The sequence below is a fragment of the Carcharhinus amblyrhynchos genome, chromosome 8 (genome assembly GCF_965287045.1).
Source record: "Carcharhinus amblyrhynchos chromosome 8, sCarAmb.v2.hapA, whole genome shotgun sequence".
In the NCBI taxonomy this organism is placed as follows: Eukaryota; Metazoa; Chordata; class Chondrichthyes; order Carcharhiniformes; family Carcharhinidae; genus Carcharhinus; species Carcharhinus amblyrhynchos.
In genome coordinates this window covers 28,908,079-28,933,183 of record NC_137331.1, presented here as the reverse complement: position 1 = coordinate 28,933,183, position 25,105 = coordinate 28,908,079, and the positions used below count along the sequence as shown (strand labels likewise).

Sequence of the window (25,105 nt, the reverse complement as noted above, 5' to 3'; positions counted from 1 at the left end):
AAGGAAACTCACACAGACACAGGGAGAATGTGTAGGCTCTACATAGACAGTAACTCAAGGCCAGAATTGAACCCAAGTCCCTGGTACTGAGGCAGCAGTGCCAACCACTGTGCCGCCAAAATGTTGTACAACATTGGTCTGCTGTTCAAGCCCACGCTGGCTTTCGGGTAAGTAAGTTCAGTATTCATGCTCAGATTCATGTCAGGACATGAGGAGTATAGAGGAGGATCAGGTGTTTGGCATAAGAAACCAAAGCACAAGTGGTGGAAGAGGCCAGGTATAATGTGGTAGGAGTGACAACAATCAGTTCTCTAATGTGGCAATGAAGCAACAATCCAAATGGTCTCTGGCTTTACACTTGGGTTACTTACTTCCCTTCTCAATGGCAGGTGCTCCCTTGGGCTAGTTTCCCTCGAGTACAGCCAAGGGCAGCTTGGGATTCTTGGGGAAACCAATCTTGCAGAGCGAGCTTCGGATGGATGTTATGCCCCTCGAGTATGTTAGGTACTCGAGGGAAACTAGCCCAAGGGAGCACCTGCCGACTGAGAAGGGAAGTAAGTAACCTGAGTGTAGAGCCAGAAATGATTCCTCATGTCCTGACATGAATCTGAGCATGAATCCTGAACTTACTTACCTGAAAGCCAGTGCGGGCTTGAACAGCAAACCAATGTTGTACAACATTTGGGTGGCACAGTGGCTTCAAAGCGCCAGGGACTTGGGTGTGCACCTATTTCAGGCATGAATAATGGGCTTTTATTTATTTCCTTCCCTAACATGGTGAACAAAACGTGCAGTCACCTCCTGCTCTAACTGGCTTACTAGGTAGATTAGTACCTGTATTGATAAACTAACTTCATCCATCCACGGCAACACAGGAATCTTTGAAATAGTAGGTCAATTACTGGAAAATGCTACTATTAGTTGATTATTCACAACTTTTACTCTTTTCCCTGCATTCCTATCAGTCACAGCACCCAGGATGCAACACTATCCACTTGCCCCCTCTTTGCCCCACCCTCTTAGAAAAACGGTAACATGTTCAAAAACGAAAGGTGACTTTTCAAAGACAGTGCTTGCCCATGTACAAGTAAGCATGCGGCTTATTCAAAGGAAATGAGCTGGGAAGCACGACACTTGTAAAGAGTGCTACAACAAGCAGTCACTGTCGCTGAAGAAACCAACAAGGCAAATAAAAGATGATAAAAGCTAAGGAACTATAACAAACAAGCTGACTCCTAACCTGACTTTCCACCCCAACCTTCACTCCCACTCCCCTCCCTCAAACAAACACTCCACGGGTTCAATGCATCATCATATTACGTGGTGTGATATGAAGCCATGAAGATTATATACAGTTCCATGTTCAAATACTGGACATTATGGACAGGATTTTCCAGCAGCGCTTACCCCAAGACTGGAAAAATCCCACTCAAGGTCAAAGGATCTCTGCATGGTCCTGTCCCACTGAGTCCAATTCCCGTGGTAGGCGGGACAAGACAATTTCGCCCTATCAGTCAAACAACTAAGCCTCAAGGGGTGGGATTTTCCAGCTCCGACACTGATGGGCTGGACAAGAAATTCTGGAGAACAGACAGCCTCCATCCTCAGTCGTGGCTGGGATTCTCTGGTGTTGCTGAAAGCGAGCAGAGTTTTGGTCGGAACATCAAATTCTCCGTTCTCACTAAAAACGGGGTGGCACGGACAAGATCGGAGAATCCCACCTAATGGATCTCCAAATTTCCCTGTCCCATCTCAATGCCTGCCAACGTCGGACCAGATAATCCCGGCCTAAATATTATCATTACTCTATTTAAAATGGAGACGCTTACGCGGCGGAAGCCAGCCAGGAGACAGAAGGGGGAATTGTTTTTACCTGTCCACTCCGCTGGAGATTCCCGAAGTGAATATCCGGTATGAAGAGAACTGGCTGGGAATCCAGGTCAGTCATAGTTTTGAAGAAAGTAGCATCACTCCTTTTCTGTGAGGCTGCGTTGCTCAATTTGCCTTCGGATGCTGAATGCCATAGAGGAAACACATCATTATCCTAAAGGAATGTCTCGCACGAGGTAACAATAAGAACTTGAACTTCTTAAGGGAAAAAAAGACTATTTTGTTACTGAATCTGCTTACGAGGGTTTACTTGGTTCACTGTTCCCGCAGCTTTCCCTTTCTTCCGGTTCTGTTTCCTTTCTTCATCCCGGATTTTCCTTTCAGCTCCCTAAGGGTAAGAAAAAGGGATTTGATAGATACAAAAATCCCTGTGTTACTACAGTAAGACCATCAGCATCAGGAAGTGGGAACTGTATTTGGACATGAAGTGAAGAGACTTTTTTTAAAAACAATCAAATTCTTTGATATTCCTCATTTGAAAACTGATTGGCTTCACCCCTGCAATTACAGCAAAAGTTGGGAATGAGAGAGATTAAATGCAAAAGAATAAATTAATATGTTTGGCAGTATAATGGTTGGATTTGGAAGCTAAAGATTGTCATTTCATATCATAGAATCCCTACATGCAAAAGGAGGCCATTTGGCCCACCAAGTCTACACCGACTCTCAAAGAGATCTTACCCAGCCCCTCTCCCCACCTTATCCCTGTAACATCACACATTTACCATGGTTAATCCATCTAGCCTACACATCTTTGGACATTAAGAGACAATTTAGCATGGCCAATGCACCTAACCTGCACATCTTTAGACTGTGGGAGGAAACAGGCGCAACTGGAGGAAACTCACACAGACACGAGGACAACATGGAAACTCCACACAGGCAGTGACCCAAGCCAGGAATTGAACCTGGGTCCCTGGTGCTGAGAGGCTGCAGTATTAACCACTGTGCCATCGTGCCATTCCACAATGATAAGCTGTCCAAAAATGATAATCAGGTTAGTTGTGTTTATGACAGAAAACGTGACTACAAAAGTAGTTATATTATCATGGAAACTAATCCCGTTCATTAATTTTGATCAGGAAGGGAATCTGCCATGCAACTCCAGTCTTACAACATGTGGTTTATTCTAAACACCTTCTGTAGTGGCTCGAAAACTATCACTATGAAACTGAATAATAGGGAAAATATTTTATAGACCAATTAGCAATTACCTTGGCAGTGCATTAGGCAATCAACATTGCTATCTCATCCTCATCAACAGCTGGTGATTGGTGAAGCTCCGAGAGGCAATCTTAGCCATCCCCACAGAAATAGCCAATCTTCCATTTCTCCATCAATATCCTTGTGTATGTCATGTCCCATTGGCGGGAGTGACCCAGCTGATTTGGGGGCATAGTGGTGCACAGTCCGGTGGCTCTCAACATCGACTCTAGATTCCAGGACATTTCATGGCTATTGACTAAACAAGTGCAAGGAAACCTCTTGCTCAAAACCTTCTACTGCCTGACCCCTGAACACTACTTGAAGGAAGCAAGGGCATGGATGAGAGTGAGGAACTTCAGTTCTGCAGCATCACTCATAATGCTGGTCAAAATCTGAAGGGCACAGCTGTCAGAACATTGAACATAAGAAATAAGTGCAGAGTAGACCATTTGGACCCTCAAGCCTGCTTGACCATTCAGTAAGATCCTGGCTGATCTGACTATGGTTTGAACTCCATTTTTCTACCTCCTGAGAATCTTCAACTTCCTTGGCAATCGGCAACCTGCTCATTCAGCCTTGAATATATTCAATAATCCAATCTCTATTGCTCTGTGGAAGAGAATTCTAAAGATCAATCACCCACCAAGAGAAGAAATTTCTCTTCATCACTGTCTTAAATGAGAAACCCCTTGTTTTGAAACTGTGCTTCCTCATTCTAGATTCTGACAAAGGGAAACGTTTCTTGGAATCTATCCTGTCAAGCTCCTTCAGAATCTCTTATGTTTCAGTAAGATCACCTCGTGTTCTTCTAAATTCTGACGAGTATTGTCCTGAACTGCTTAACCTTTCCTCGAGACAATCCCTTCATTGCAGGAATCAACCTAGTGAACCTCTATGAACTGCCTCCAATGCAATTATATCCCTCCTTAAATAAGGAGACCAAAACTATGCACAGTACCCTAAATGTGGGCTCACCAATGTAAGGCACAGATATAACAGATATCCCTACATTAATCCCAGGGCAATTGACGCCAACATTCCATTTGCCTTCTTAATTATTGTTGCACCTGCAAATTTTTTTTTGTGATTCACGTACGAGGACACCATGTACTATAAAATCCTGCAATTTCCTCCTCCTTTTACTTCAGTACCATGCCTTCTATGAGCAATGGCAACCATGGCTTGCCATTAGGCAAGATTGGTCCATGATTTGCTTGGGGTTGGTCCATAATTCTGCTTTGGCAACATACAGCAGAGTATGGTTTACCATATTCTGCAGTCTCACACTATTTAAATAATATTCTGCTTTTCTATTCTTGCCACCCAAAGTGGACAACCTCACTTTTTCCCACATTATACTCCACTGCCACATTTTTGTCCGCAAACTTAATCTATCCACATCCCTTTGCAGACTCTTCATATCCTCCCCTCACAGCTTGCTTTTCGACTTTGTATCGTAATTGGGAAATGGACTGACAAATCAACTTGACCTCATCATCATCAACCTAACTTTCCACCGGCCCTGCTAGCATTCCAGATCCATAGCAATGGAGTTGCCTCTTAACTGTCCTCTGGAATGACTGGACAAACCTCTGAGTTTTAGAAAACTGCTACAATAAGATGTGGAAGTACCTCTGCAGCATTTCAAGAAGGGTGCACACCAGCACCTACTTGGGCAACTAGGGATGAGAAATAAATGCTAACCTCGTCAGCAATGCCCATATCCTATGAATGAATTTTTTAAAAACTGTAATACTGAAGGCTTGTGCATCAGGTCTCGTGAGTCTCTACCCACTATTCCAGTTCAGTTATGACTGCTGTAAGCACAAAAAAAATCTAACTGCTCACTCATTGCCCTATCAGACCCTTCCCAATCACCAAAGCAAATCTACTTACCAATAACCTAGTTGACCTTTGGGCACCAAATCTGGAAGGTTTACCTGTTGATAACAACATAAGGGGCAGCATGGTGGCACCATGGTTAGCACTGCTGTCTCACAGCGCCAGGGACCCAGATTCAATTCTGACTTTGGGTCCCTTTTTGTGTGAAGTTTGCACATTCTCCCCGTGTCTGCATGGGTTTCCCCGAGTGCTCTGGTTTCCTCCCACCTTCCAAAAATGTGTGGGTTAGGTTGATTGGCCATGCTAAATTGCCCATTTGTAAGATAAATACATGTAGTTAAGGGGCTAGGGCCAGGGTGGGATTGTTGGTGTAGGCTCAATGGGCCAAACAGCCTCTTTCTGCACTGTAAGGATTCTATGATTCGTTTTACAATCTCTTCATTGGACCTGCTCTGTGTAATTCTAACAATGAGCATTAGATGGTGCTATCATGTCGTATCAGCATGTAATGAAAACTGGTCACAGAAAAAAAACTTTGGCTCCCATACGGTTCTTTGTGAAAGCTTACTTGTTTGTGCACTCACACAATCTGTGGTGCAGTACTGTCCCAGAAATGTACTAACTGCAGGAGATATTGGTTTTATAAAGCAAGTAAGAAAACCATGTTTAAGAAAAGCCAATGGCTCCCTGGCCTGTTGGATTAGAGAGTGCCGACACAGCAAGCCTATACATTTCATTTTGGCAGTCATCATACAAGCTATTCTTTTCCTTTGAGAAGGGAACTCCTGACGTGGATCTACGATTGCACAAGAACCCTCTAACGATAATGAACCTGTTGTTCCTAAACAATGTTTCAAGGAACTTGAGAAGTTTTTTCAAAAAAACTGAAAAATATAATCCATGCTGTTTCCAGCATGCATTGTACACCGTACCTTGTCACAGAACACTTTGATCTGGCAGTAGGCCCTGTGGATGGGTTTGTTGCTGCGATTGTTGTAGCTGTAGGTGTCAATCTGTATCATGAGGGGAAGTCCTTTCACCCCTTTTTGCGAGGAGAAATCTGTGCTGAGACAGTTCACAGTAATGAATATCTGGGGGAGAAAATAAAAAAGTCATAAATCACCAGCAACTGTGAATATTGACAAAATAGTGACATCAACACACTCAATGGCTCCCTAGGCAACAGACGCCACCCATTAACGGATTATCAAAATCAAAAGAACATGATGGGCGCCACTTGTTTAGTAAACATAACGACGGGGTTTCATGTTCCATAATGCAGGTGCAGCACAGCAGTGAGCTGGAGGTCACCGTGAAGTCATCTCACATTACAAGGAAGGAAATTTCTTGCTACTGCCTCCCCTCATCCCCTTATGGGGCCTTCACTATCCTCTTTGCTAAACAGTCTTAAACTGCCAGATGACCGACTGACGGGATCGACAGTCTTCAGGCATCCCCACACGCAAAATGGAGGGCTACGATCTGCATTGGAACCCAGATATCGCTCATGGCTAGAATTGGAATTTTGACTTTTCAGTTGAGAATTCACCCACTTCCTTAGTGAGTCACAGGTGGAGCATCCTTCTCGTAGAGGCTTTTAAACACATCTTTCTTGAGAGTTATTACGGAAATAGGCTCTTTGGCCCAAATTGCCCATGCTGCCCTTTTTTTTTAAAACCCTTAAACTAATCCCAGTTGCCTGCATTTGGCCGATATCCCTCTATATCCATTGTAACTGTACCCATGTAACTATCTAAATGCTTTTTAAAAAAGATAAAATTGTACCTGCCTCTACTACTGCCTCTGGCAGCTTGTTCCAGACACTCACCACCCTCTGCGTGAAAAAGTTGCTCCTCTGGACACTTTTGTATCTCTCCCCTCTCACCTTAAACCCATGCCCTCTAGTTTTAGATTCACCTACCTCTGGGAAAAGATATTGACTATCTAGCTGATCTAGGACCCTCATTATTTTAAAAACCTCTATAAGATCACCCCTCAGCTTCCTGCGCTCCAGGGAAAAAAGTCCCAGTCTATCCAGCCTCTCATAACTCAATCATCATGTCCCGGTAGCATCCTAGTAAATCTTTTCTGCACTCTTTCTAGTTTAATAATATCCTTTCTATAATAGGGTGACCAGAACAGCACACAGTATTCCGAATGTAGCCTTACCAATGTCTTGTACAACTTCAACAAGACATCCCAACTCCTGTATTCAATGTTCTGACCAATGAAACCAAGCATGCCAAATGCCTTCTTCACCACTCTGTCCACCTGTGACTCCACTTTCAAGGAGCTATACCCCTAAATCTCTTAACTCCTGCCCTGGTTCAATCTACAAAATGCATCACCTCGCATTAGTCTAAATTAAACTCCATGTTAATGAAATATTCTTAAATGTCTGTCACTGTTTACCTTTTAATCTATTTTTCCAGTTAACTCTAGCTAACTCTGTCTTTATATGTACCTATATAAAAGTGTTTTTATTCAAATTTAAGGCATTAGTTTCAAACGCACATTTGTCACCCTCAAACTGAATATGAAATTCTATCCTGTTTTGATCACTCTTGTCTAGAGAATCCTTTACTGTGAGATCATTAAACCTATCCCCTGGTTAGTTCCACAACATACTGCTCAAAGGAACTGTCCCAAATATGCTCTGAACTCACCCTCAAAGCTACCTTTGCTAATCTGGTTTGTCCAATCAATATGACGATTAAAAGTATTCACAATTATGGCAGTACTCTCATTAGAATCCCTTATTACTTCTTGATTTACGCTCTGTCCTATAGAGTTGCTTTTGTTAGGGGTCCTGCAGACTACTTTTATCGGTGACATCTTTCCTTTGCTATTTCTTGTCCCAACCCAGCTGATTCTATCTTTCAGGCCAAGATCAATTCTTACTGTCATACTAATCTCACCCTTTGCTAACAGAGCTAGCTCACTTCTTTTTCCTTCTTTCCTATCATTTCAAAATGTCAAAAACCCATAAATACTCATCTTTCAGCATTGGTTACTTTGCAACCACATCCCTGCAATGGCTGATCACATCATATCCATTTATTTCCACTTGTGTCCATAATTCATCAATTAACTTTATAAATAAAGTCCAAAAATGTGTCGGTTAGGTTGACTGGCCATGCTAAATTGCTCCATAGTGTCAGGGGGATTAAAAGGGTAAATATGTGGGATTACAGGGATAGGGCCTGGGTAGGATTGTTGTAGGTGCAGGCTCGATGGACTGAATTGCCTCCTTCTGCACTGTAGGGATTCGAACTGATGAATGCTGCGTGCATTCAGATAAAGAGCCTCTAATATAGAGATAGGTTTTAAGGAGCATCTTGAAGGAGAAAAGAGAGGTAGAGGAGCTAAGTGTGGATCACTGAGGCAATTCGAGAGCTTAGGGTCCTTGCAGTTGAAGGTTCAAATATATACTTTTCATAGAAACCCTATAGTGCATGGCCAAAGAGGCAACAATTAAAATCGGGGATGTTCAGGAGGTCAGAGTAGGGCAAGTGCAGATATCGCAAAGGTGAGCATCCTTCCCGGGTTTAGAACACTCTGGGTCTGATTCTGCGGCACAACTGGCGGTGGCAATGGCTGCTTCCTCTCTCTCTCTTTCTTATGGGCAAACCAATGGCGGATGGATTCAAAAGTGGATTCTTGTAACTGATATATAAGTATTTGGTAGAATAGATACAAGGTACCGTATCCTCTTGTAAGGACCAGAGAGAATCCTCTTAAAATGAGAGGTAAGCTGTTCAGGCATGAAGTCAAGAAGCAGTTTTCTTAATAGAGCAAATCTGCAATTTATTTCTCCAAAAGGTTGTGGATACTGACTCATCTGAAATTTTGAGGTGGAGAGGTAATGGTATCAAGGGATATGGTCAAAGTCAGATAATAGGGTTGTGGTAGAGGTCAGCTTTGATGCAACTAGCAGAACAAGGTCAAGGAGTTAAATGGTTCCTTCTGTACTAATAGTTCTTTTATTTTTCCCAATTAGAGAATAAAGGTTTTTACAATGGAAGGTGGCCTTTATAGAGCCATAGAGATTTACAGCATTGAAATGGCCTTCAGCCCAATTTGACTATGCTGCCCCATTTTTACAATTAAGCTAGTCCCAACTGCCCACATTTGGCCCATATCCCTCTATACCAATCTGACCTATGCAACTGTCTAAATACTTGTTAAAAGAATAAAAATTGTACCCGCCTCTAATACTACCCCTGGCACATCGTTCCGGACACTGTCAACCCTGTGTGTGAAATAATTGCACCTCTGGATCCTTTTGTATCTCTCCTCCTCATCTTAAACCTATGCCCTCTAGTTTTAGATTCCTCTACCATTTAAAAAGATGTTGACTATCTATCTTATCTATGCCCCCATTATTTTATAAACCTCTATAAGATAGAACATAGAACACTACAGCACAAACAGGCCCTTCGGCCCACGAGTTGCGCCGATCACATCAACACCTACCAATCTATAGACCTATCTATAACCCCCAATCCCATAAAACCCCATATACTCATCCAGAAGTCTTTTAAAAGACCCCAGCGAGTTCGCCTCCACCACCACTGACGGCAGCCGATTCCATTCACTCACCACCCTCTGAGTGAAAAACTTACCCCTAACATCACTTCTGTACTTTCCTCCCCGCACCTTAAATCTGTGTCCTCTCGTAGCGACCATTTCAACCCGGGGAAATAGCCTTAAATCTCCTACGCTCCAGAGAAAAAAGTTCCTGTCTATCCAACCTCTCTTTATAACTCAAATCAGCAAGTCCTGGTAGCATCCTAGTAAATCTTTTCTGCACTCTTTCCAGTTTAATAATATCCTTTCTAGAATAGGGTGATCAGAACTGTACACAGCATTCCAAGTGTGGCCTTACCAATGTCTTGTACAACTGCATCAAGACATCCCAACTCCTGTATTCAATGTTCTGAACAATGAAACCAAGCGTGCCGAATGCCTTCTTCACCACCCTATCTCCCTGTGACTCCACTTCCAAGGGAGTTATGAACCTGCATCCCTAGGTTTTTTTATTCTACAACTCTCCCAACACCCCACCATTAACTGAATATGTCCTGCCTTGGGTCGAGCTACCAATATGCATCACCTCACATTTATCTAAATTAAACTTCATCTACCATTCGTCAGATAGTCAACCAAAGTAGAAAGAAATGGTTACAAGCATTTCGCACAAGAATATAAACTGAAAAATATTCTTTCCTTCTGTTGCTTATAACTTGGGGTAGAATTATGAAATTGGTGAGTGATCGGCACATGCCATCCTTGGAACTGGCACATAACACACTCCTTCAACTCTCGGAAGTCCATTGCCACTTAACATACATTTGAGCGTTGACTGGGAATGGACAGGGCTTCTGTCCACCTTTGGAAGGAAGACTCACCCATGAGGGCTGTCAGCCAATCAGATTGGCCAACTGCTTTCCAACCCAGCTAGGCATAGCGCTGCAGTGGCCTGAAATGGTATGTCATGCTCTGCCTGGAACTGAGTCCCAAGACATTTCTCACTTCCCAGGGGTGGGAGGGTAGGGGATGACCTGGGATGATGTGAGAGGAGTAGGGAGGCCCAGAGCTCCAAGGTCCTGGAGGTGCCCCTCCCTTCTCCCTGCACCCGCCCCGCCGCCCCCCCAACCCCCACCTTCCCTAGCTCCCTGCCAAGATGGAGAAATGTTTATTTCTCTGTTTCCCACCCTACTCACACCCGCTCCTCCAGCCTAAAAATTGAGGCTGGGCAGGAAAAGACCCTTAAGGACATTAATAGGTTTCCCACCTCAGGTCCTGACCGCCCAATTATGAAATTGCATCTGGGTTGGGGCAGATGGGATTCTGGGTGGAATCCCACCCACGCAATTTTACAGTCTTCACCCTCCCATCCCCTCAGAACCCGCCCTGAGGAAAGCATAAAATTCCACCCTTGATTATAAAGTGTGATTGGTGATAGTCATGAGACGTTTGCCCAAAGGCAAATTAAGAGATGTCAAAAGAAACACATTGTCAGGAAACACTTTAATATTTAACTATCATAGACTTCATTGTGCACACATTCCAACTTTCACAAAAACTCAACAGATCTTTGGTGCATTTGAACTTCAGTGTAGACTTCTAACAGGAAAGATGATAAACTCTGTGGAGACAGCCAATGGCAAAACAACCAAGAAAGGCAACAAAACTAAGGCTTACTTTCCCAACTGCCAAGAAAACATCTTGTAGCTTTGCTGTCAGGAGGCACCAGAGACCACATTGGGAAGGATTTCTTTTCTGACTGCATGCAACTGGATTACATCATTAATCTATCGTCTTGACCACTTGCTCAATGCAGCTGCAGACAGTAACGGTGAAATGCAGGACTTGAACATTCATCCAAGCATACTATGGCAGAGAATATTTACCGATTTACAGCGCTGACCCAATACACAAACCAACTAAGAGGAACAATTTTTATACCTGCCATGTTGCGCCAACGTGTGCAAATCATTGCAACCATTTTTGGCAGGCAGGAGTAGCAGCATCCTTTGTCAAAAATTCACATATTTGAAAGGGGCGATTGAGAGAGCCAGGGTTTGTTAATAATATGTACCTGACAAACTTTCTTCCTGCAGTAACCTTTCAAGTCAGTTCAACTATGACTGTATCCTAGCAACATGAAATGTCATAGTAAGTTTAATTGTAACCCTTAGTCCTGCAGACAATTCGTGTCTGGAGTGGTAGAGTGGAGGCTTAAAAGCTAAGCCACGTTTCAAGAACAGGATTTAAATATTCTTGTTTCGTTTGACTAAATCGATAATTTAATTTGGGACAGCTACAGTCTCGTAGCCAACAATGATTGTTGCAAAACCATTTTTGCATAAGCCTTGTCGAGAAGTTTAAAGTCATAAGAGATAACACAGCCTATCCATTTACCAGAGGAATGCTCAGTCAATGGCAGTCATTCAACACTATCAAAACACAACCTTTCTCTTAATGGCCTAAATAGCAGACAACACAAGAGGAGTGGGGGGGATGTTAACAATAGGGAAGTCTGCCAAGAGTTGACAGCTCTGCTTAATCAAAATGTCCAACTGGGGTTTTCACCAGACCCTACACGTGTCACTTCAGCTCTGCATTCTAGCTTAGTGGAAAGAGTGGTGGGTTTAAACCACTGATTTAAAACTTCAGAGTCTCCCTTCCACTCTCCTGTCAACTACAGATCTTAGTCTTTTTGTGAAAATTCAGACTATGTCTGATCTGCAAATGGGCACAGTCAGATACTCAAGTCTGATGGGGCAAAAACCAGCAGATTATTCTGGAATGTATGTACCTTTCCTTAAAAAGGGTCAAACATAAGACACCCACGCACATTCTAAATGGGCTTAATCCTCCTGATCTGAGTAAGGATGCTTTTGCTATGGAGGGAGTGCAGCAAATGTTTACCAAACTTATTCCTGGGATGGCGGGACTGACTTATGAAGAGAGATTGAATCAGTTAGGATTATACTCGCTGCAAGTTTAGAAGAATAAGAGGGGAATCTGTGAAACCCATAAAATTCTACCAAGACAGGACGGGGTAGGTGCAGGCAGGACGTTCCCTGTGGCAGAACTAGAGGTCACAAACAAAGGATATAAGGTAAACCACTTATGACTGAGATCAGGAGAAATTTCTCTACCCAGAGAGTGGTAAGCCTGTGGAATTCTCTACCACAGAAAACAGTTAAGACCAAATCATCATATGTTTTCAAGGAGTTAATTATGGTTCTTGAGGTTAAAGACATCAAAGGATATGGGGGAAAAGCAAGAACAGCTTACTGAGTTGAATGATCAGCTATGATCATAACAAATGGCGGAGCAGGCTCAAAGGGCCAAATGACCAACTCCTGCTCCTATTTCAATGTTCCTATGAAATATTTTTGTTTCTCTCTAAGCATGAGGTAAGTTTATGAATTATTCCTAATCAATGGATTTCCAATATTGGCTATTTCATTATGTGCATTTAAGTAAGTAGTTTTGGATTTTCTGGCAGAGAGTACTGGTGGCACTCTTTCAGCCCAGTAGGCCCAGCTAGAATCATGGTTTCTGTTCACCCACCAACTTCTCCCTTCCTACCATCCTGAATGGGATCACATTTCCTGACCAGCTTAATTGGCTCCTTGTCAAATGTTAAACTAACAGAATGGTAATCAATCAGTCCTGCTTAAAAGGGAGAACTCCCGAACTCTACTTCAAGTTTACCCCCTCTCTATTTACGATGAACTTCTCAATCACAGCCATTGAATACCTGACAGCATTAATGTACTGATAGCTTACATTTCGGTTCAAGATTAATGACTTTCCGTGTAGTTTATTCTGATTGGAGTGCAAATATTGAAAAACAATACACAAAGTTAAAAACACTCTTAAATACAATGATTTCCTCTGAGCTTGTCCCATTCTGTTGAAACTTTGCAAAGTGCAGAGGAAATTCCATACATACATGCAGACCAGGGTCTCTGCATTTCTGACTTGGGCAGATCCAAGAGAATTCCCAGGTAATAGAATGTTGTGTTTCCATTTGAAGATTTGCTGCTGTGATGACCAAATGACCTCACCTGTCAATAGCAGACACACACTGACCAATTCCTCTTCAGCCAAGACAACTGAAAGAAAACGAGGCTATACATTGGCCAGGACGCCGGGGTCAATTCCCCTGGTCTTCTTCAACATCCCATCAAGGGATTTTTTTTAGCCTGGACAAGAGTGCAGGAAGGGTCTCAGCTTAATAGCTCACCTTATCTGACAGGTCCCTCAGCTCTCTACTGGAGTAATGACCAAGATTGTTTGTGGGTTCTAGAGTGGAACTTGAACTCACAACCTTCTGATTCAAATGACTGAGTTACAGGATCAACAAAGACCATTCATTATAAAAATCAACTCACCTTGGCTTCTTCATTCACGTCCCATGTGAAGGAAATGGCGTTGTAGGCAATTTCTTCAATGTTTCCAATAGTGTTGAAGCTCTCTTTATAATCAGCTGTAGAGGTTAAAAACAAAAGAGAGATGAGTGTCAACCTTAAAAGGAGCAAAAGCATTAGCTTGTGGAGGAAGAGGCGTGACTTGAGGATGAGGTCAGGACCGACATTAGAAAAAAGAACAGGCTCTTCTGTGGTGTTTCCCTAATGGTAATAACCACCTGGCAATAACTAGACTCAAGGGCATAGAATGGCCATCATGAACTGGAGACTGGCTAGCTCTCCAAGCAATGTACAAGAAAAGCTATGGGATTGTTGTAAAAACATGACTGGTGCCATAATGTTCATCAGGGAAGGGAACCTGGCATTGCTATCTGATCCAGTACTACACATGACACAAGTCTCATAATATATACCATCTTAATGCCCTCTCAAATGGCCCAAACACCTTTCCAGAGCAACTAAAGATGTTTTAGGACACTTAATTTTAAAGTAGAATGTCCACAATGATAGCCCATGTCATTTACCAAGTTATAAGGAAAGTTGGAAAGTATAATTTGTATTTAAAATAATTGAATGGATGAGCATGGATGAAGATCCTAAAGCTCAAGTTTAATAATGACAGGTACTCTTTTGTTCTGAGTATTGCAGATTAGATGGCAACATCCCAGTTTATTCAGTAAGGAGTAATCTGAAACAGCAAATTATGTTACTTTTCACTGCACTTTACCTACACCATCATCTGATACCATATTTCAACAGTAGCAGTATTTAGCTATGCAAACCCACAGAACTGCAAAAGCTGCAGATCAATATTCAGACAAAAAGGGTTCTGTATGTATTACAAGATTGCAAGATAAATACAAAGGAGGAAGGTTATTTTCAAGGAACAAGTTAAGTTGCCAACCTCCAATCAAGTTTCTTAAATGACTCCAGGGCATTGGCCCCCACTCCTCTATCCGGAAGGCCATTCAATAAATGAGAAACATAGCACCCGCAGTAGCCTATTTAGCTCTTTGAGCCTATTCCACAATTCAGTGAGATCATTGCTGATTTGCGACCTAACTCCAAACACCCAATTTTGCCCATTACCCCTCAATAACTTTAGTTAACCAAAATCTATCAATCTCAGGTTTGAAATGAACAACTGACCAATTGCTGTTTGCGGAAGAGACTTCCAAACCTCTCCCAGCCTGTGTGTGTGGATGTTTCCAAATTTAATTCCTGAAAGGTCTAGCTCTCATTTTTAGACCACACTTCCTAGTCCCAGACTCCCTGGCAGCAAATGTAGATTTTCCCTATTGACTCTGCATCCTTCAATAATCTTACAGCAAGTCAGATCTGAACCTTCTAACTTCCAGGGAGTATGGCCCTGGTTTGTGTAATCTCTCCTTGTAAGTTGGAGCTGGAGTCCGAGTGTTTTGTTGCTAAATCTACACTTTACTCCTTCCAAAGTCAAAATATCCTTCCTAAGATGTACTGCCCAAAATTGCTCCCAGTTCAATCAGGGATTTATATAGCTCAAGGATGATTTCTGCCCTCTTGCAAGCTAGTCTTCGAGATAAAAGACTGGCATTCTATTCACATTTCTGAATATTAATTCAGCCTGTCCATGGTATCTTCATGATTTATGTACATGGACACCTATGTATTCAGACCTCCGATTTTTCTAGCTTTTCACCATTTAGAAATTATTCTATCCATTTTAGTCCAAGGTGGGCAATCTCAATTTGCCAACATTAAAATCCATACGCCATAGTTTTTTCCAATTCACTTAAACTGTCATTATCGTTTCATATCTTGATAGTCAGGCCACATGACTATCAACCAAGGTTGCTGGATAGTACATCAACAACAATGACTCAGGCCAGTTTCTCTGCCCCAGAGCACAGGCTCCCTAAATTCATCCTTGATGGCCGTACCACTGACCTGGATAAAATCAAGTCAGGACAAAGCAGAGATCATATACAAGGCCTTGCTGGTTGTGCATCACTCCATTACTTACTGGGATAAACTCACTGAGCAAATGTACTGAGACGTCAAGGAAACGATTCTCCAGCACCACCACCACACTTCCCACTCTGGCACGCTTTCTGCCAGTGGGATCTTCCAGCCCCGCCGAAGTCAATGGTGATTTACAAAACATACAAAAAGGAACAGAAGTAGACCATTTGTCCCCTTAAGCCTGCTTCACCATTCAATAAGATCATGGCTGATCTGTTTGTGTCGAGTTCCACATTCCCCATCTATCCCTGAGATCTTTGATTCCCTTGCCTTCTTTTACCTTAAATATATTCAACAACCCCACTTACCCCACCTTCTGAGGTAGACTTCCAAAGTCACACAACCCTCAGACAAAAAAATTCTCCTCTTCTCTGTCCTATCAGGGTGACACCCAATATCAAATCAGTGCCCCCTCGTACTGGACTCACCCACAAAGAGAAAACATCCTTTCAATGCCCACCATTCAGAATCTTATAGCCTTCAAACAATTCACCTCTCATCCCCCGAAATTCCAGTGGAAACAGACCCAGTCTTTCCATACTTCTCTCAAGGCAACCTGCTCATTCCAGGTATCATAGAATTCTACAGTACAGAAGGAGGCCATTTGGCCCATCGAGTCTGCACTGGCCAGAATGCCACCCAGGTTCTATCCCCATAACTACATGCATTTACCCTGGCTAATCCCCTGAAAATAAGGGGCAGTTTAGCATGGCCAATCCACATAACCCACACATCTTTGGATTGTGGGAGGAAACCAGAGCACTTGGAGGAAACCCACGCAGACATGGGGAGAATGTGCAAACCCCACACAGACAGTGACCCAAGCCGGGAATTGAACCCGGGTCCCTGGCGCTGTGAGACAATAGCGCTAATCACTGTGTCACCGTGTCCCCCATAACTGTGCTCTCTTGGTTGTGGAGTTGTGACTCTTGTCGTTGACAGACGTCAGAATCCCTGCAGTGTAGAAGGAGGCTGTTTGGCCCATTCAATCTGCAACGACAAAAATCCCACCTTGGCCCTAACCCCCAACCCCACATATTTACCCTGCGAATCCTTTAAACTCACACATCCCAGGACACTAAGGGGCAATTTAGCATGGCCAGTGCACCTAACCCGCACACCTTTGGACTGTGGGGGGAAACTGAAGCACCTGGAGTAAACCCACGCTGACATGGGAAAATGTGCAAACTCCACACAGACAGTGGCCCAAGCCAGGAATCGAACCTGGGTCCCTGGAGCTGTGAAAGAGCAATGCTAACCACTGTCCCACCTGTAACAATCTAATAAACTTCCTCTGACCCACTTCCAAGGTATTTGCATCCTTCCTTGACCGTGCTGTTGTCAGGGATCGTATTCCCAGATATGCTGAATTGCTTCACAGCGAATACGTAGCGTTTTTGAAGTCTAGTCGCTTGTTATGTAGGAAAATGCAATAGTCAATTTATGCACAACAAGATTCCACCAACAACAAAAAGATCATGACCACTGGGTTCCAAGGTAACTGCCAACAATGCTGTGAAATCTCGCTCCCCTGCTTTGTTTCAAATAATGCCATCAGAGGCTTTTCTTTAAGCAGCCACACGAGTAGTTTAATTTCCCATCAAAAAATAAACAATGTTCCACCACTGCATTGATTTATTAGCCAAGTTTAAGTGCTGGAATGAATTTTATGTCCCACACCTTCTCATTCATAAACGGATGTGCTACCATTGAGCCAAGTTTGCACTGCAGAACGTGATGCTGCTCAGAAAAGCATGCCTTTTATTCCTTACATGTTGATCTGCTGTAGAAACCAAATTTGCAAGAGTTTAACACTTTTACAGAGAATGGCCATATCACAGAGCTTCAAGGCTCTTCCTGGAATCATAGAAAGTTGCAACATGGAAGGTGGCCTTCCGGCCATTGTGTCTATGCCAACTGACAAGTAGTCATCTGGCCTAATCCCACTTCCCAACCTTTTGTCATCTGTTAAAAAAAGTGAAAGTCCAACAGAGTGAGGCCTCAGCCCAGAGTTGTACAATTTGTATTGCAATTCCATTTAAAGACACCCTGGACACTGACTAGATGACATAGAATCTAAAAGGTAGGACCATCATATTTACCGACACGAGTTGCTCTGCTCATCCCACCCAATAATTTGACATGCTGATAGCAATAGCCAGTTTAATATACGTAGAGCCACTAAACCACTGAAGGATGGATGTTATTCTACAAAATCCAAGTCAATGATTAAGAAACCCTGCTTAAGCATTGCATTTAATATTATTAAATACCAAGGAGCCAGGGATAAACATCGCTTCATAAAAGCATGAAGTCAGAACCTTAAAACAAAACATAAAACAGAAACCTCCACCCCAGTGGCCCATATCAAATGAGCTGTGGCTGAATGAGCCCATGATCAAACAAAGCAGCCTGCTCCTGGCTGACAGTATGTTAACTGATTGTATCAGGAAAGGTCCCGTTAACCTTGAACAAAGCCAAGCAAATCTAGTTAACAATTCCCGAGGACCACAACTTCCTGAATACATTTGCTTTGATGCTTGATCAGTGCAAGGTAAACACGATCAAGTATATGACTATCAGAAGCACTGTTTGCACTACTGTGGAAAGCAGATTGCCCACCTCAACCTGCTCCAGGATACAACCCCCATTTCTACTCTGCAACGTCCTGCTATATTTTTTCCCAGCAGGGTTTTCTGCTCAGGGGCTGAAATGTGTGGTCACAAATATCTCCACAGCCTTTTCTGGTTAGCCTGTAGATGATGCATGTAGAATTCTCGCCACCTCTAGGCTACAGTACTTCATACTGGCACGCATTTCAGGTCAGGTTATCCACAAACAAAGGTGTCAGTTTATTAAAAGTCAGCATGTACCCAGTCAGTGATACACTCTGTACCCAGTAGCTAAAACTCAGCACTGATTTTCCTGAAAGCTCAGTTGAATAAGGATATGTGTATTGGAGTCATGGAGACCAGGATGGTTGTGCTTTCACCTCTGGCCTGTGGTAAATAAGTTGAACTCAGCGAGGGCGTCAATAGGGCTCCCTAAATTGCCTTCACATCCTTTGGTTATGGAGGAGAAATTAAAAGGGCACAGTTCACTGCTTCAACTTCCTACCAAGCAGTCCATGCCAGAAGAATCCACAAATGGCCTCCTGGGGGATGCCTGACACCATAAGCCAGAGCCCAGCAAGGCACCAACATCTTCAGAAGAGATGGAGGAAAGACAGGGAATAGAAACAGCAGTAAAACCTGGCGAGGCTGAGATTCCCTTCAAGGTTCAGTTGGAAAGTGAAGTATCCAACATGCAACTGAACAGAGAACCCCCACAGTCAATCCAGGCTCAGGTTGTGTTAAACCTCAGCAATGGTACGAATGCTACAAGCAGCCTCAGCATAAAGGGGGTAAGAGTGCAAGTATAATGTAAACTGTCAGGGGTGCAAAAGATAGACTAAGAAATAAATATAGCTGTTGGAATGAAATAAAGCTAATAAGTCCTTTGTATAATTTCAGCAATAAGATAGCAGATGGAAGAGCTGGGAGCCACAAAGGTACAAACAGGCTTGTCACACTGATCGAATGCTTAGTCAAAGATTTGGTTTAAAGGAGGGCACTGAAGTAGGAAAGGGAAGTATAGAGGCCAAAGTGTTTGGGGTGAAAATCTCAGAACATTCGGTCTAATGGCAGGAGACACATTTGCCAATGGTGGGACATAGGGGAGGATATACAGGAAGCCCAGAATCTCTGAGACTTCTGGACGACATGATTGTAGAATTGAAGAATATTACAGAGAAAGAGAAGGGCAAAGCCTCAGAGAGATATAAATATGAAAATGACCATTTTAAAGTGGAGGTCAGATGGGCGGGTAATGACTTACTTCCTCCAAGTATCCATAAAGAAAGGCATGAACAACATTCCCTTCATAAACACAGATAGCCCACACAAAATTAGTCATCAATATAGTTGAGACAGAAATCCTGGGCAGCAAACATGGTTCAAAACAGACAAATCTTCAGGCATAAGTGACAATGTCATGTAAAATAACACAAAATTAATGGCAAATACTGTGCAAGAATGAGAAGCGGCTAAATGTCGGAGGAACTGCATTAGACTGGGATGCCCCAGGGAGCATTATTTGGAATTTACATCAATGATTTGGAGTTAGAAGCTCAATGCAAACTGGTCAAATTTGGAGATAATACCAAATTGGTGGAGGATTCAGAAATCACAAAATATCCAAGTTGCAAAGCAATGGAATGTCAGACTTAATTTTAGACAACTGTAAAGAATTGCACAGAGGAGAAAAGAAATAACAATTACTTTGTGAATGGTATTAAAGAGTCAGGCAAGGACCTTGCTGGACTCAATTCTCAACCAGTACAAGAAATCAATCAGTAATGTATGCCAAACTGTACAGCCAAACAGTAAAACACAAGTTGACATGGGCCTGATACTGGCTCCCAAGAAAGTAATTGCAGACTGCCTGGATTAAAAAGTACCCCCACTCATGGGACTTTTGCTCCATGAGGGCAGGAGTGGCTGCGGGATGGAAGTGGATCTGCCAAACCCAGAAGTACATCAGTTCTCTGGAACTTCAGCTCAGTTATTTAGACCGTCTGTCCCTTATCCATCACACTCCCTACTCACCTCCAAACACCCCTCATACACTCCATGCCATCTCCATTGCCACTCATCCAATATCCACCATAGGCAGACCTCAGGAGACATGTGGAGATGAAAAAATAAGCTTTTAATAATCTAATACAACTCTCACTCCTATGAGCTTGATAGTGAGAAAAGCCCCTTCTTATAAAACCCAAAGTTTCAAAATCTGAACTGGTTGATCATTTATAAAAACAAACTTCTTACATATCCCATACAAAAGACAGTTAATTCTTCAACAAACTCTTAGCTGTCAGTCAAACTGTAAATTCAGAACCACTGCTGAGGCAATTTCAGTTTTTGAAACTAGGCCAAGCATTCGTAATGACATAATGATAGACCTTAGGAAAATGTCAACAAGGAGCTCCACTGAAACATCACAAACTGGTGCTAATGTTTTTTTCTCTAACCTATACCTGTCAATCAAAGCAGTCCAGCACAGGTGTCTTATTAAGTTGATGGACAGCTGCATCTTCTCCTTTCCTTCTCCCCAGGTTTTAACAGAGAGCTATGGAGGCCAAGTCATTGAGTGTCTTTAAGACAGAGATAGATAGGTTCTTGATCAATAAAGGGATCAAGGGTTATGAGGAGAAGGCAGGAGAATGGGAATGAGAATCAAAACAGCCATGATTGAATGGCAGAGCAGACTCGATGGGCCAAATGGCCTAATTATGCTCCTATATCTTATGTAATCTGTGAATGGTATGCTTTGGCTGTACAGTGCATAAGAAACTATACTTTTCACTGTATACCAATACACGCAACAATAATAAATCAAAACAAATATGCAGCTTGTTTTTTTATTACATCATTAAAGAGTGGAGCATTTAAAAATCCTCAGGTTATGAGTTATACAGATTTTACCTATCCTGCAAGAGTATTTACATACATCTATCTCATCCATTCATGACTCCCACACTTAGTCAAGGCTCTTGAAACAGTTAAGATGGCCCTTGAACTTAGTACTGAATTCAAATGGCTTGCTCAGTTCCAGTTTCCCTCCTCAGTGAATCACGTCCTGCCCCTTTTCCCCAAATTGAAAATTTGGATTTTCCCGGAAAGAGAAACTTCTGCATCTGGGTGCAGCCCACCAGTTTTTTTTTAAAGACCTGTGAAGTCTTCCCAACTGTGGAAATCTGGCCCTGATGTCTCATCAAACTACAATTGTGTCCAGTCCTTGTTACTGAGACGTGATGGGCACACCCAAGCATCAAAGGCCAAAGAAAAGCCCCAGAGGCCTGGTTTATAGGACAGGGTCTAAAGAAACCTGGGTGTTTCATCCTGGAAAACAAGCCTTCAAGAGGTACTCTTACAGCGGTAAATAGATACTTCATGGAATGGAAAAGCTGAGTCCAGAAAGTGACTTTAAATCACTTGGGAGAGTGGGTCAAAGGGATATGTTCAAAATGGAAGTAGGCAAATTTAAGACTGACATCAATAAGAATGATTAATACATGGAATGGATATCCAAATGGAATCACAGAATCCCTACAGTGCAGAAGGAGGCCATTCAGACCAACGAGCCTGTTCTGACAACAATCTCACCTGGGCCCTATCCCCATAATCCCACATATCTTTCACGCTAATCTCCCTGTTACTAATTTATCATGGCCAATCCACCTAACCCACACATCCTTGGACTGTGGGAGAAAACCAGAGCACGTGGAGGAAACCCACGTAGACATGGGGAGAATATGCAAACTCCACACAGTCACCTAAGGCTGGAATTGAACACAGGTCCCTGGCGCTGTGAGGCAGTAGTGCTAACCACTGTGCCACCCACATGGTGGCATGGTGGAATTGAATAAGAAAGAATTGGATAGTACAATGTGAAAGAATTTGGATGAATTCAGATGTGCTGAATGGCCTTTCTGCTCTGTAATGAACTTGTGATCAATGTATAAGTGAGTCATAGTTTCCAGAGTGGCACAAGGTACAATTTAACTTCTGCTGTCATTCTAGGTTCAGTAGAGGCATTTTCAACTCAACAAGGTCATGAATTCAAGCACTACAGCACATCAGGCTCACATTTCAGCAGAGTAACATCTTTCAAATGGAACTTTAAACATCACCCTCAAGTGGATATTAAAGCTGCTGTGGCATTTTGAAGAAGAATAGGCAAGTATTCCAGCACAATTTTTATGCTTCAAAAACATCACTAACCCAAATTATCTGGCCATTTGCCTGATCTCACTGCATGTAAGTTGTTTGCTGTGTTCTCTAATATTACATCAGTGATTGCACTGGGCAATACATTGGGTGTGAAATGCTTTGAGAATTTCGGGGCTTGGGAAAGGTGCTATATTTCATGTTATTTCATGTATTTCTCATGCTGCCCCTTAATATTATCTGAAAACACAATGGGTGGAATCTTCTTCGCAACTGCCTGAGGCAGAACTGACTGTGAGAAATCTTGGTGTTGTAACTGTCTCCAAGGTAACCAAGTCACCAACGCCAAGACTGCTAGCTTCCACCCCTGTAACATTACCCAACTAACCTCAAATCCCAGTTAAAGTGCTGCTGAAACCCTCATGTTATCTCTAGGCTTGACTGCTACAACACACAACTGGCCAGTCACCCATCTACCACCTGTTTCCCTTAACTTAACATAATTGACATCACCAAACCATAACAACGTCATTGAAAGGACATTGGCATCATGCCCATTGGCCTAATTTTTCAGGTAGTGGCCAATTTATAGTTCCACTCTGCATTCTCCATCAAAATAGTTATGGTGGGTGGCATAATGTTATGGGAGAGTCTATCGGAGAGGCTGAAGGGAGGGCTGACCATCCATAAGAACATAAGAAATAGGAGCAGGAGTAGGCCATCTAGCCCTTCGAGCCTGCCCCGCCATTCAATAAGATCATGGCTGATCTGTTGTGGCTCAGTTCCACTTTCCCGCCCTCTCCCCATAACCCTTAATCCCCTCTCTTATCAAGAACCCATCAACCCGCGTCTTAAAAATATTTAGCGAGGCAGCCTCCACCACTTCAACGGGCAGAGAATTCCAGAGATTCACCACCCTTTGAGTGAAGAAGTTCCTCCTCAACTCCGTTCTAAACCGCCTCCCCTTTATCTTGAGGCTGTGCCCCCTAGTCCTACTGTCTTTTTTGAGCGGGAAGAGTCTCTCCACCTCTATCCTATCCATCCCATTCATCATCTTATACGTCTCAATGAGATCTCCCCTCATTCTTCTAAACTCTAACGAGTACAAGCCTAGTTTATTCAGCCTCTCCTCATAGCTCAACCCCCTCAACTCCGGTATCAGCCTAGTTAACCTCCTCTGCACTCCCTCCAGGGCCAAAATATCCTTGCGCAGGTGCGGCGCCCAAAACTGCACACAGTACTCCAGCTGCGGCCTCACCAATGCCCTATACAGCTGCAGCAAGACCTCCCTACTTTTATATTCAATCCCCCTCGCTATGAAGGCCAGCATCCCATTCGCCTTCCTGACCACCTGCTGCACCTGCAAGCTGGGTTTTTGCGACTCATGCACAAGGACCCCGAGGTCCCTCTGCACCGTCGCCTGCTGCAGTTTTTCGCCACGTAAGTAATAGTCCTTCCTACCATTATTCCTACCAAAGTGGACCACCTCACACTTGCCAACATTAAATTCCATTTGCCATTTCCTGGCCCATTCGCCCAGCCTATCTAGATCCTTCTGCAGACTCTCCACACCCTCCGCACAATTTGCCTTTCCCCCAATCTTGGTGTCATCAGCAAATTTCGACACCCTGCACTCGGTTCCCTCCTCCAGATCATCTATATAAATGGTAAATAGCTGAGGCCCCAGCACCGACCCCTGGGGCACCCCACTAGTCACCAACCACCAATCCGAATAGCACCCATTGACCCCCACTCTCTGCCTCCTATTTGACAACCAATCCTCTATCCACGCTAACACCCTACCCCCAACTCCACGTCCCCTGACCTTCTGCAATAACCTCTTGTGAGGTACCTTGTCAAACGCCTTCTGAAAATCCAGAAAGACCACATCCACCGGCTCTCCTCTATCCACTGCCCTAGACACATCCTCATAGAACTCCAGTAAATTTGTCAGACACGACTTCCCTTTAATGAAACCGTGTTGCGTCCGCCCTATCAAGCAATTCCCTTCAAGATGCCTCGCAATTTCCTCCTTAATGACGGATTCTAACATTTTACCTACCACAGACGTTAAACTAACCGGCCTATAATTCCCCGCCTTTTGCCTGGCACCCTTCTTAAACAACGGCGTAACATTAGCCGTTTTCCAATCTTCCGGCACTTCCCCGGAATCCAGCGACGTCTGGAAAATAACCACCAAGGCATCCACTATCACCTCTGCCATTTCTTTCAGAACCCTCGGATGCATTCCATCCGGTCCTGGGGACTTGTCCACAATCAGCCCCTCCAGTCTGTCGAGCACCACCTCTCTAGTAACAGTAATGTCATTAAGACCCTCCAGTCCTACCACCTTTCCATCGCTAACACCCGGCAAATTATTCACGTCCTCCTCCGTGAAGACAGAAACAAAAAAGTTATTCAATACCTTAGCCATATCCCCATCCC

The 25,105-nt window shown here is 43.3% G+C and overlaps 1 protein-coding gene across 2 annotated transcripts in view; it reads right to left on the bottom strand.

Moving 5' to 3' along the window:
* grhl2b (grainyhead-like transcription factor 2b) overlaps positions 1 to 25,105 on the bottom strand; it is a 102,099-nt gene that overhangs the window by 13,661 nt on the left and 63,333 nt on the right. For both annotated transcript variants that reach the window (XM_080193811.1, XM_080193812.1), the window contains exons 8-11: positions 13,854 to 13,948; positions 5,871 to 6,029; positions 2,131 to 2,218; positions 1,874 to 2,013 (exon numbers count right to left, since the gene is read on the bottom strand). In XM_080193811.1, the coding sequence (XP_080049937.1) occupies positions 1,874 to 2,013; positions 2,131 to 2,218; positions 5,871 to 6,029; positions 13,854 to 13,948 (482 nt within the window). The remainder of the gene's footprint in view (positions 1 to 1,873; positions 2,014 to 2,130; positions 2,219 to 5,870; positions 6,030 to 13,853; positions 13,949 to 25,105) is intronic.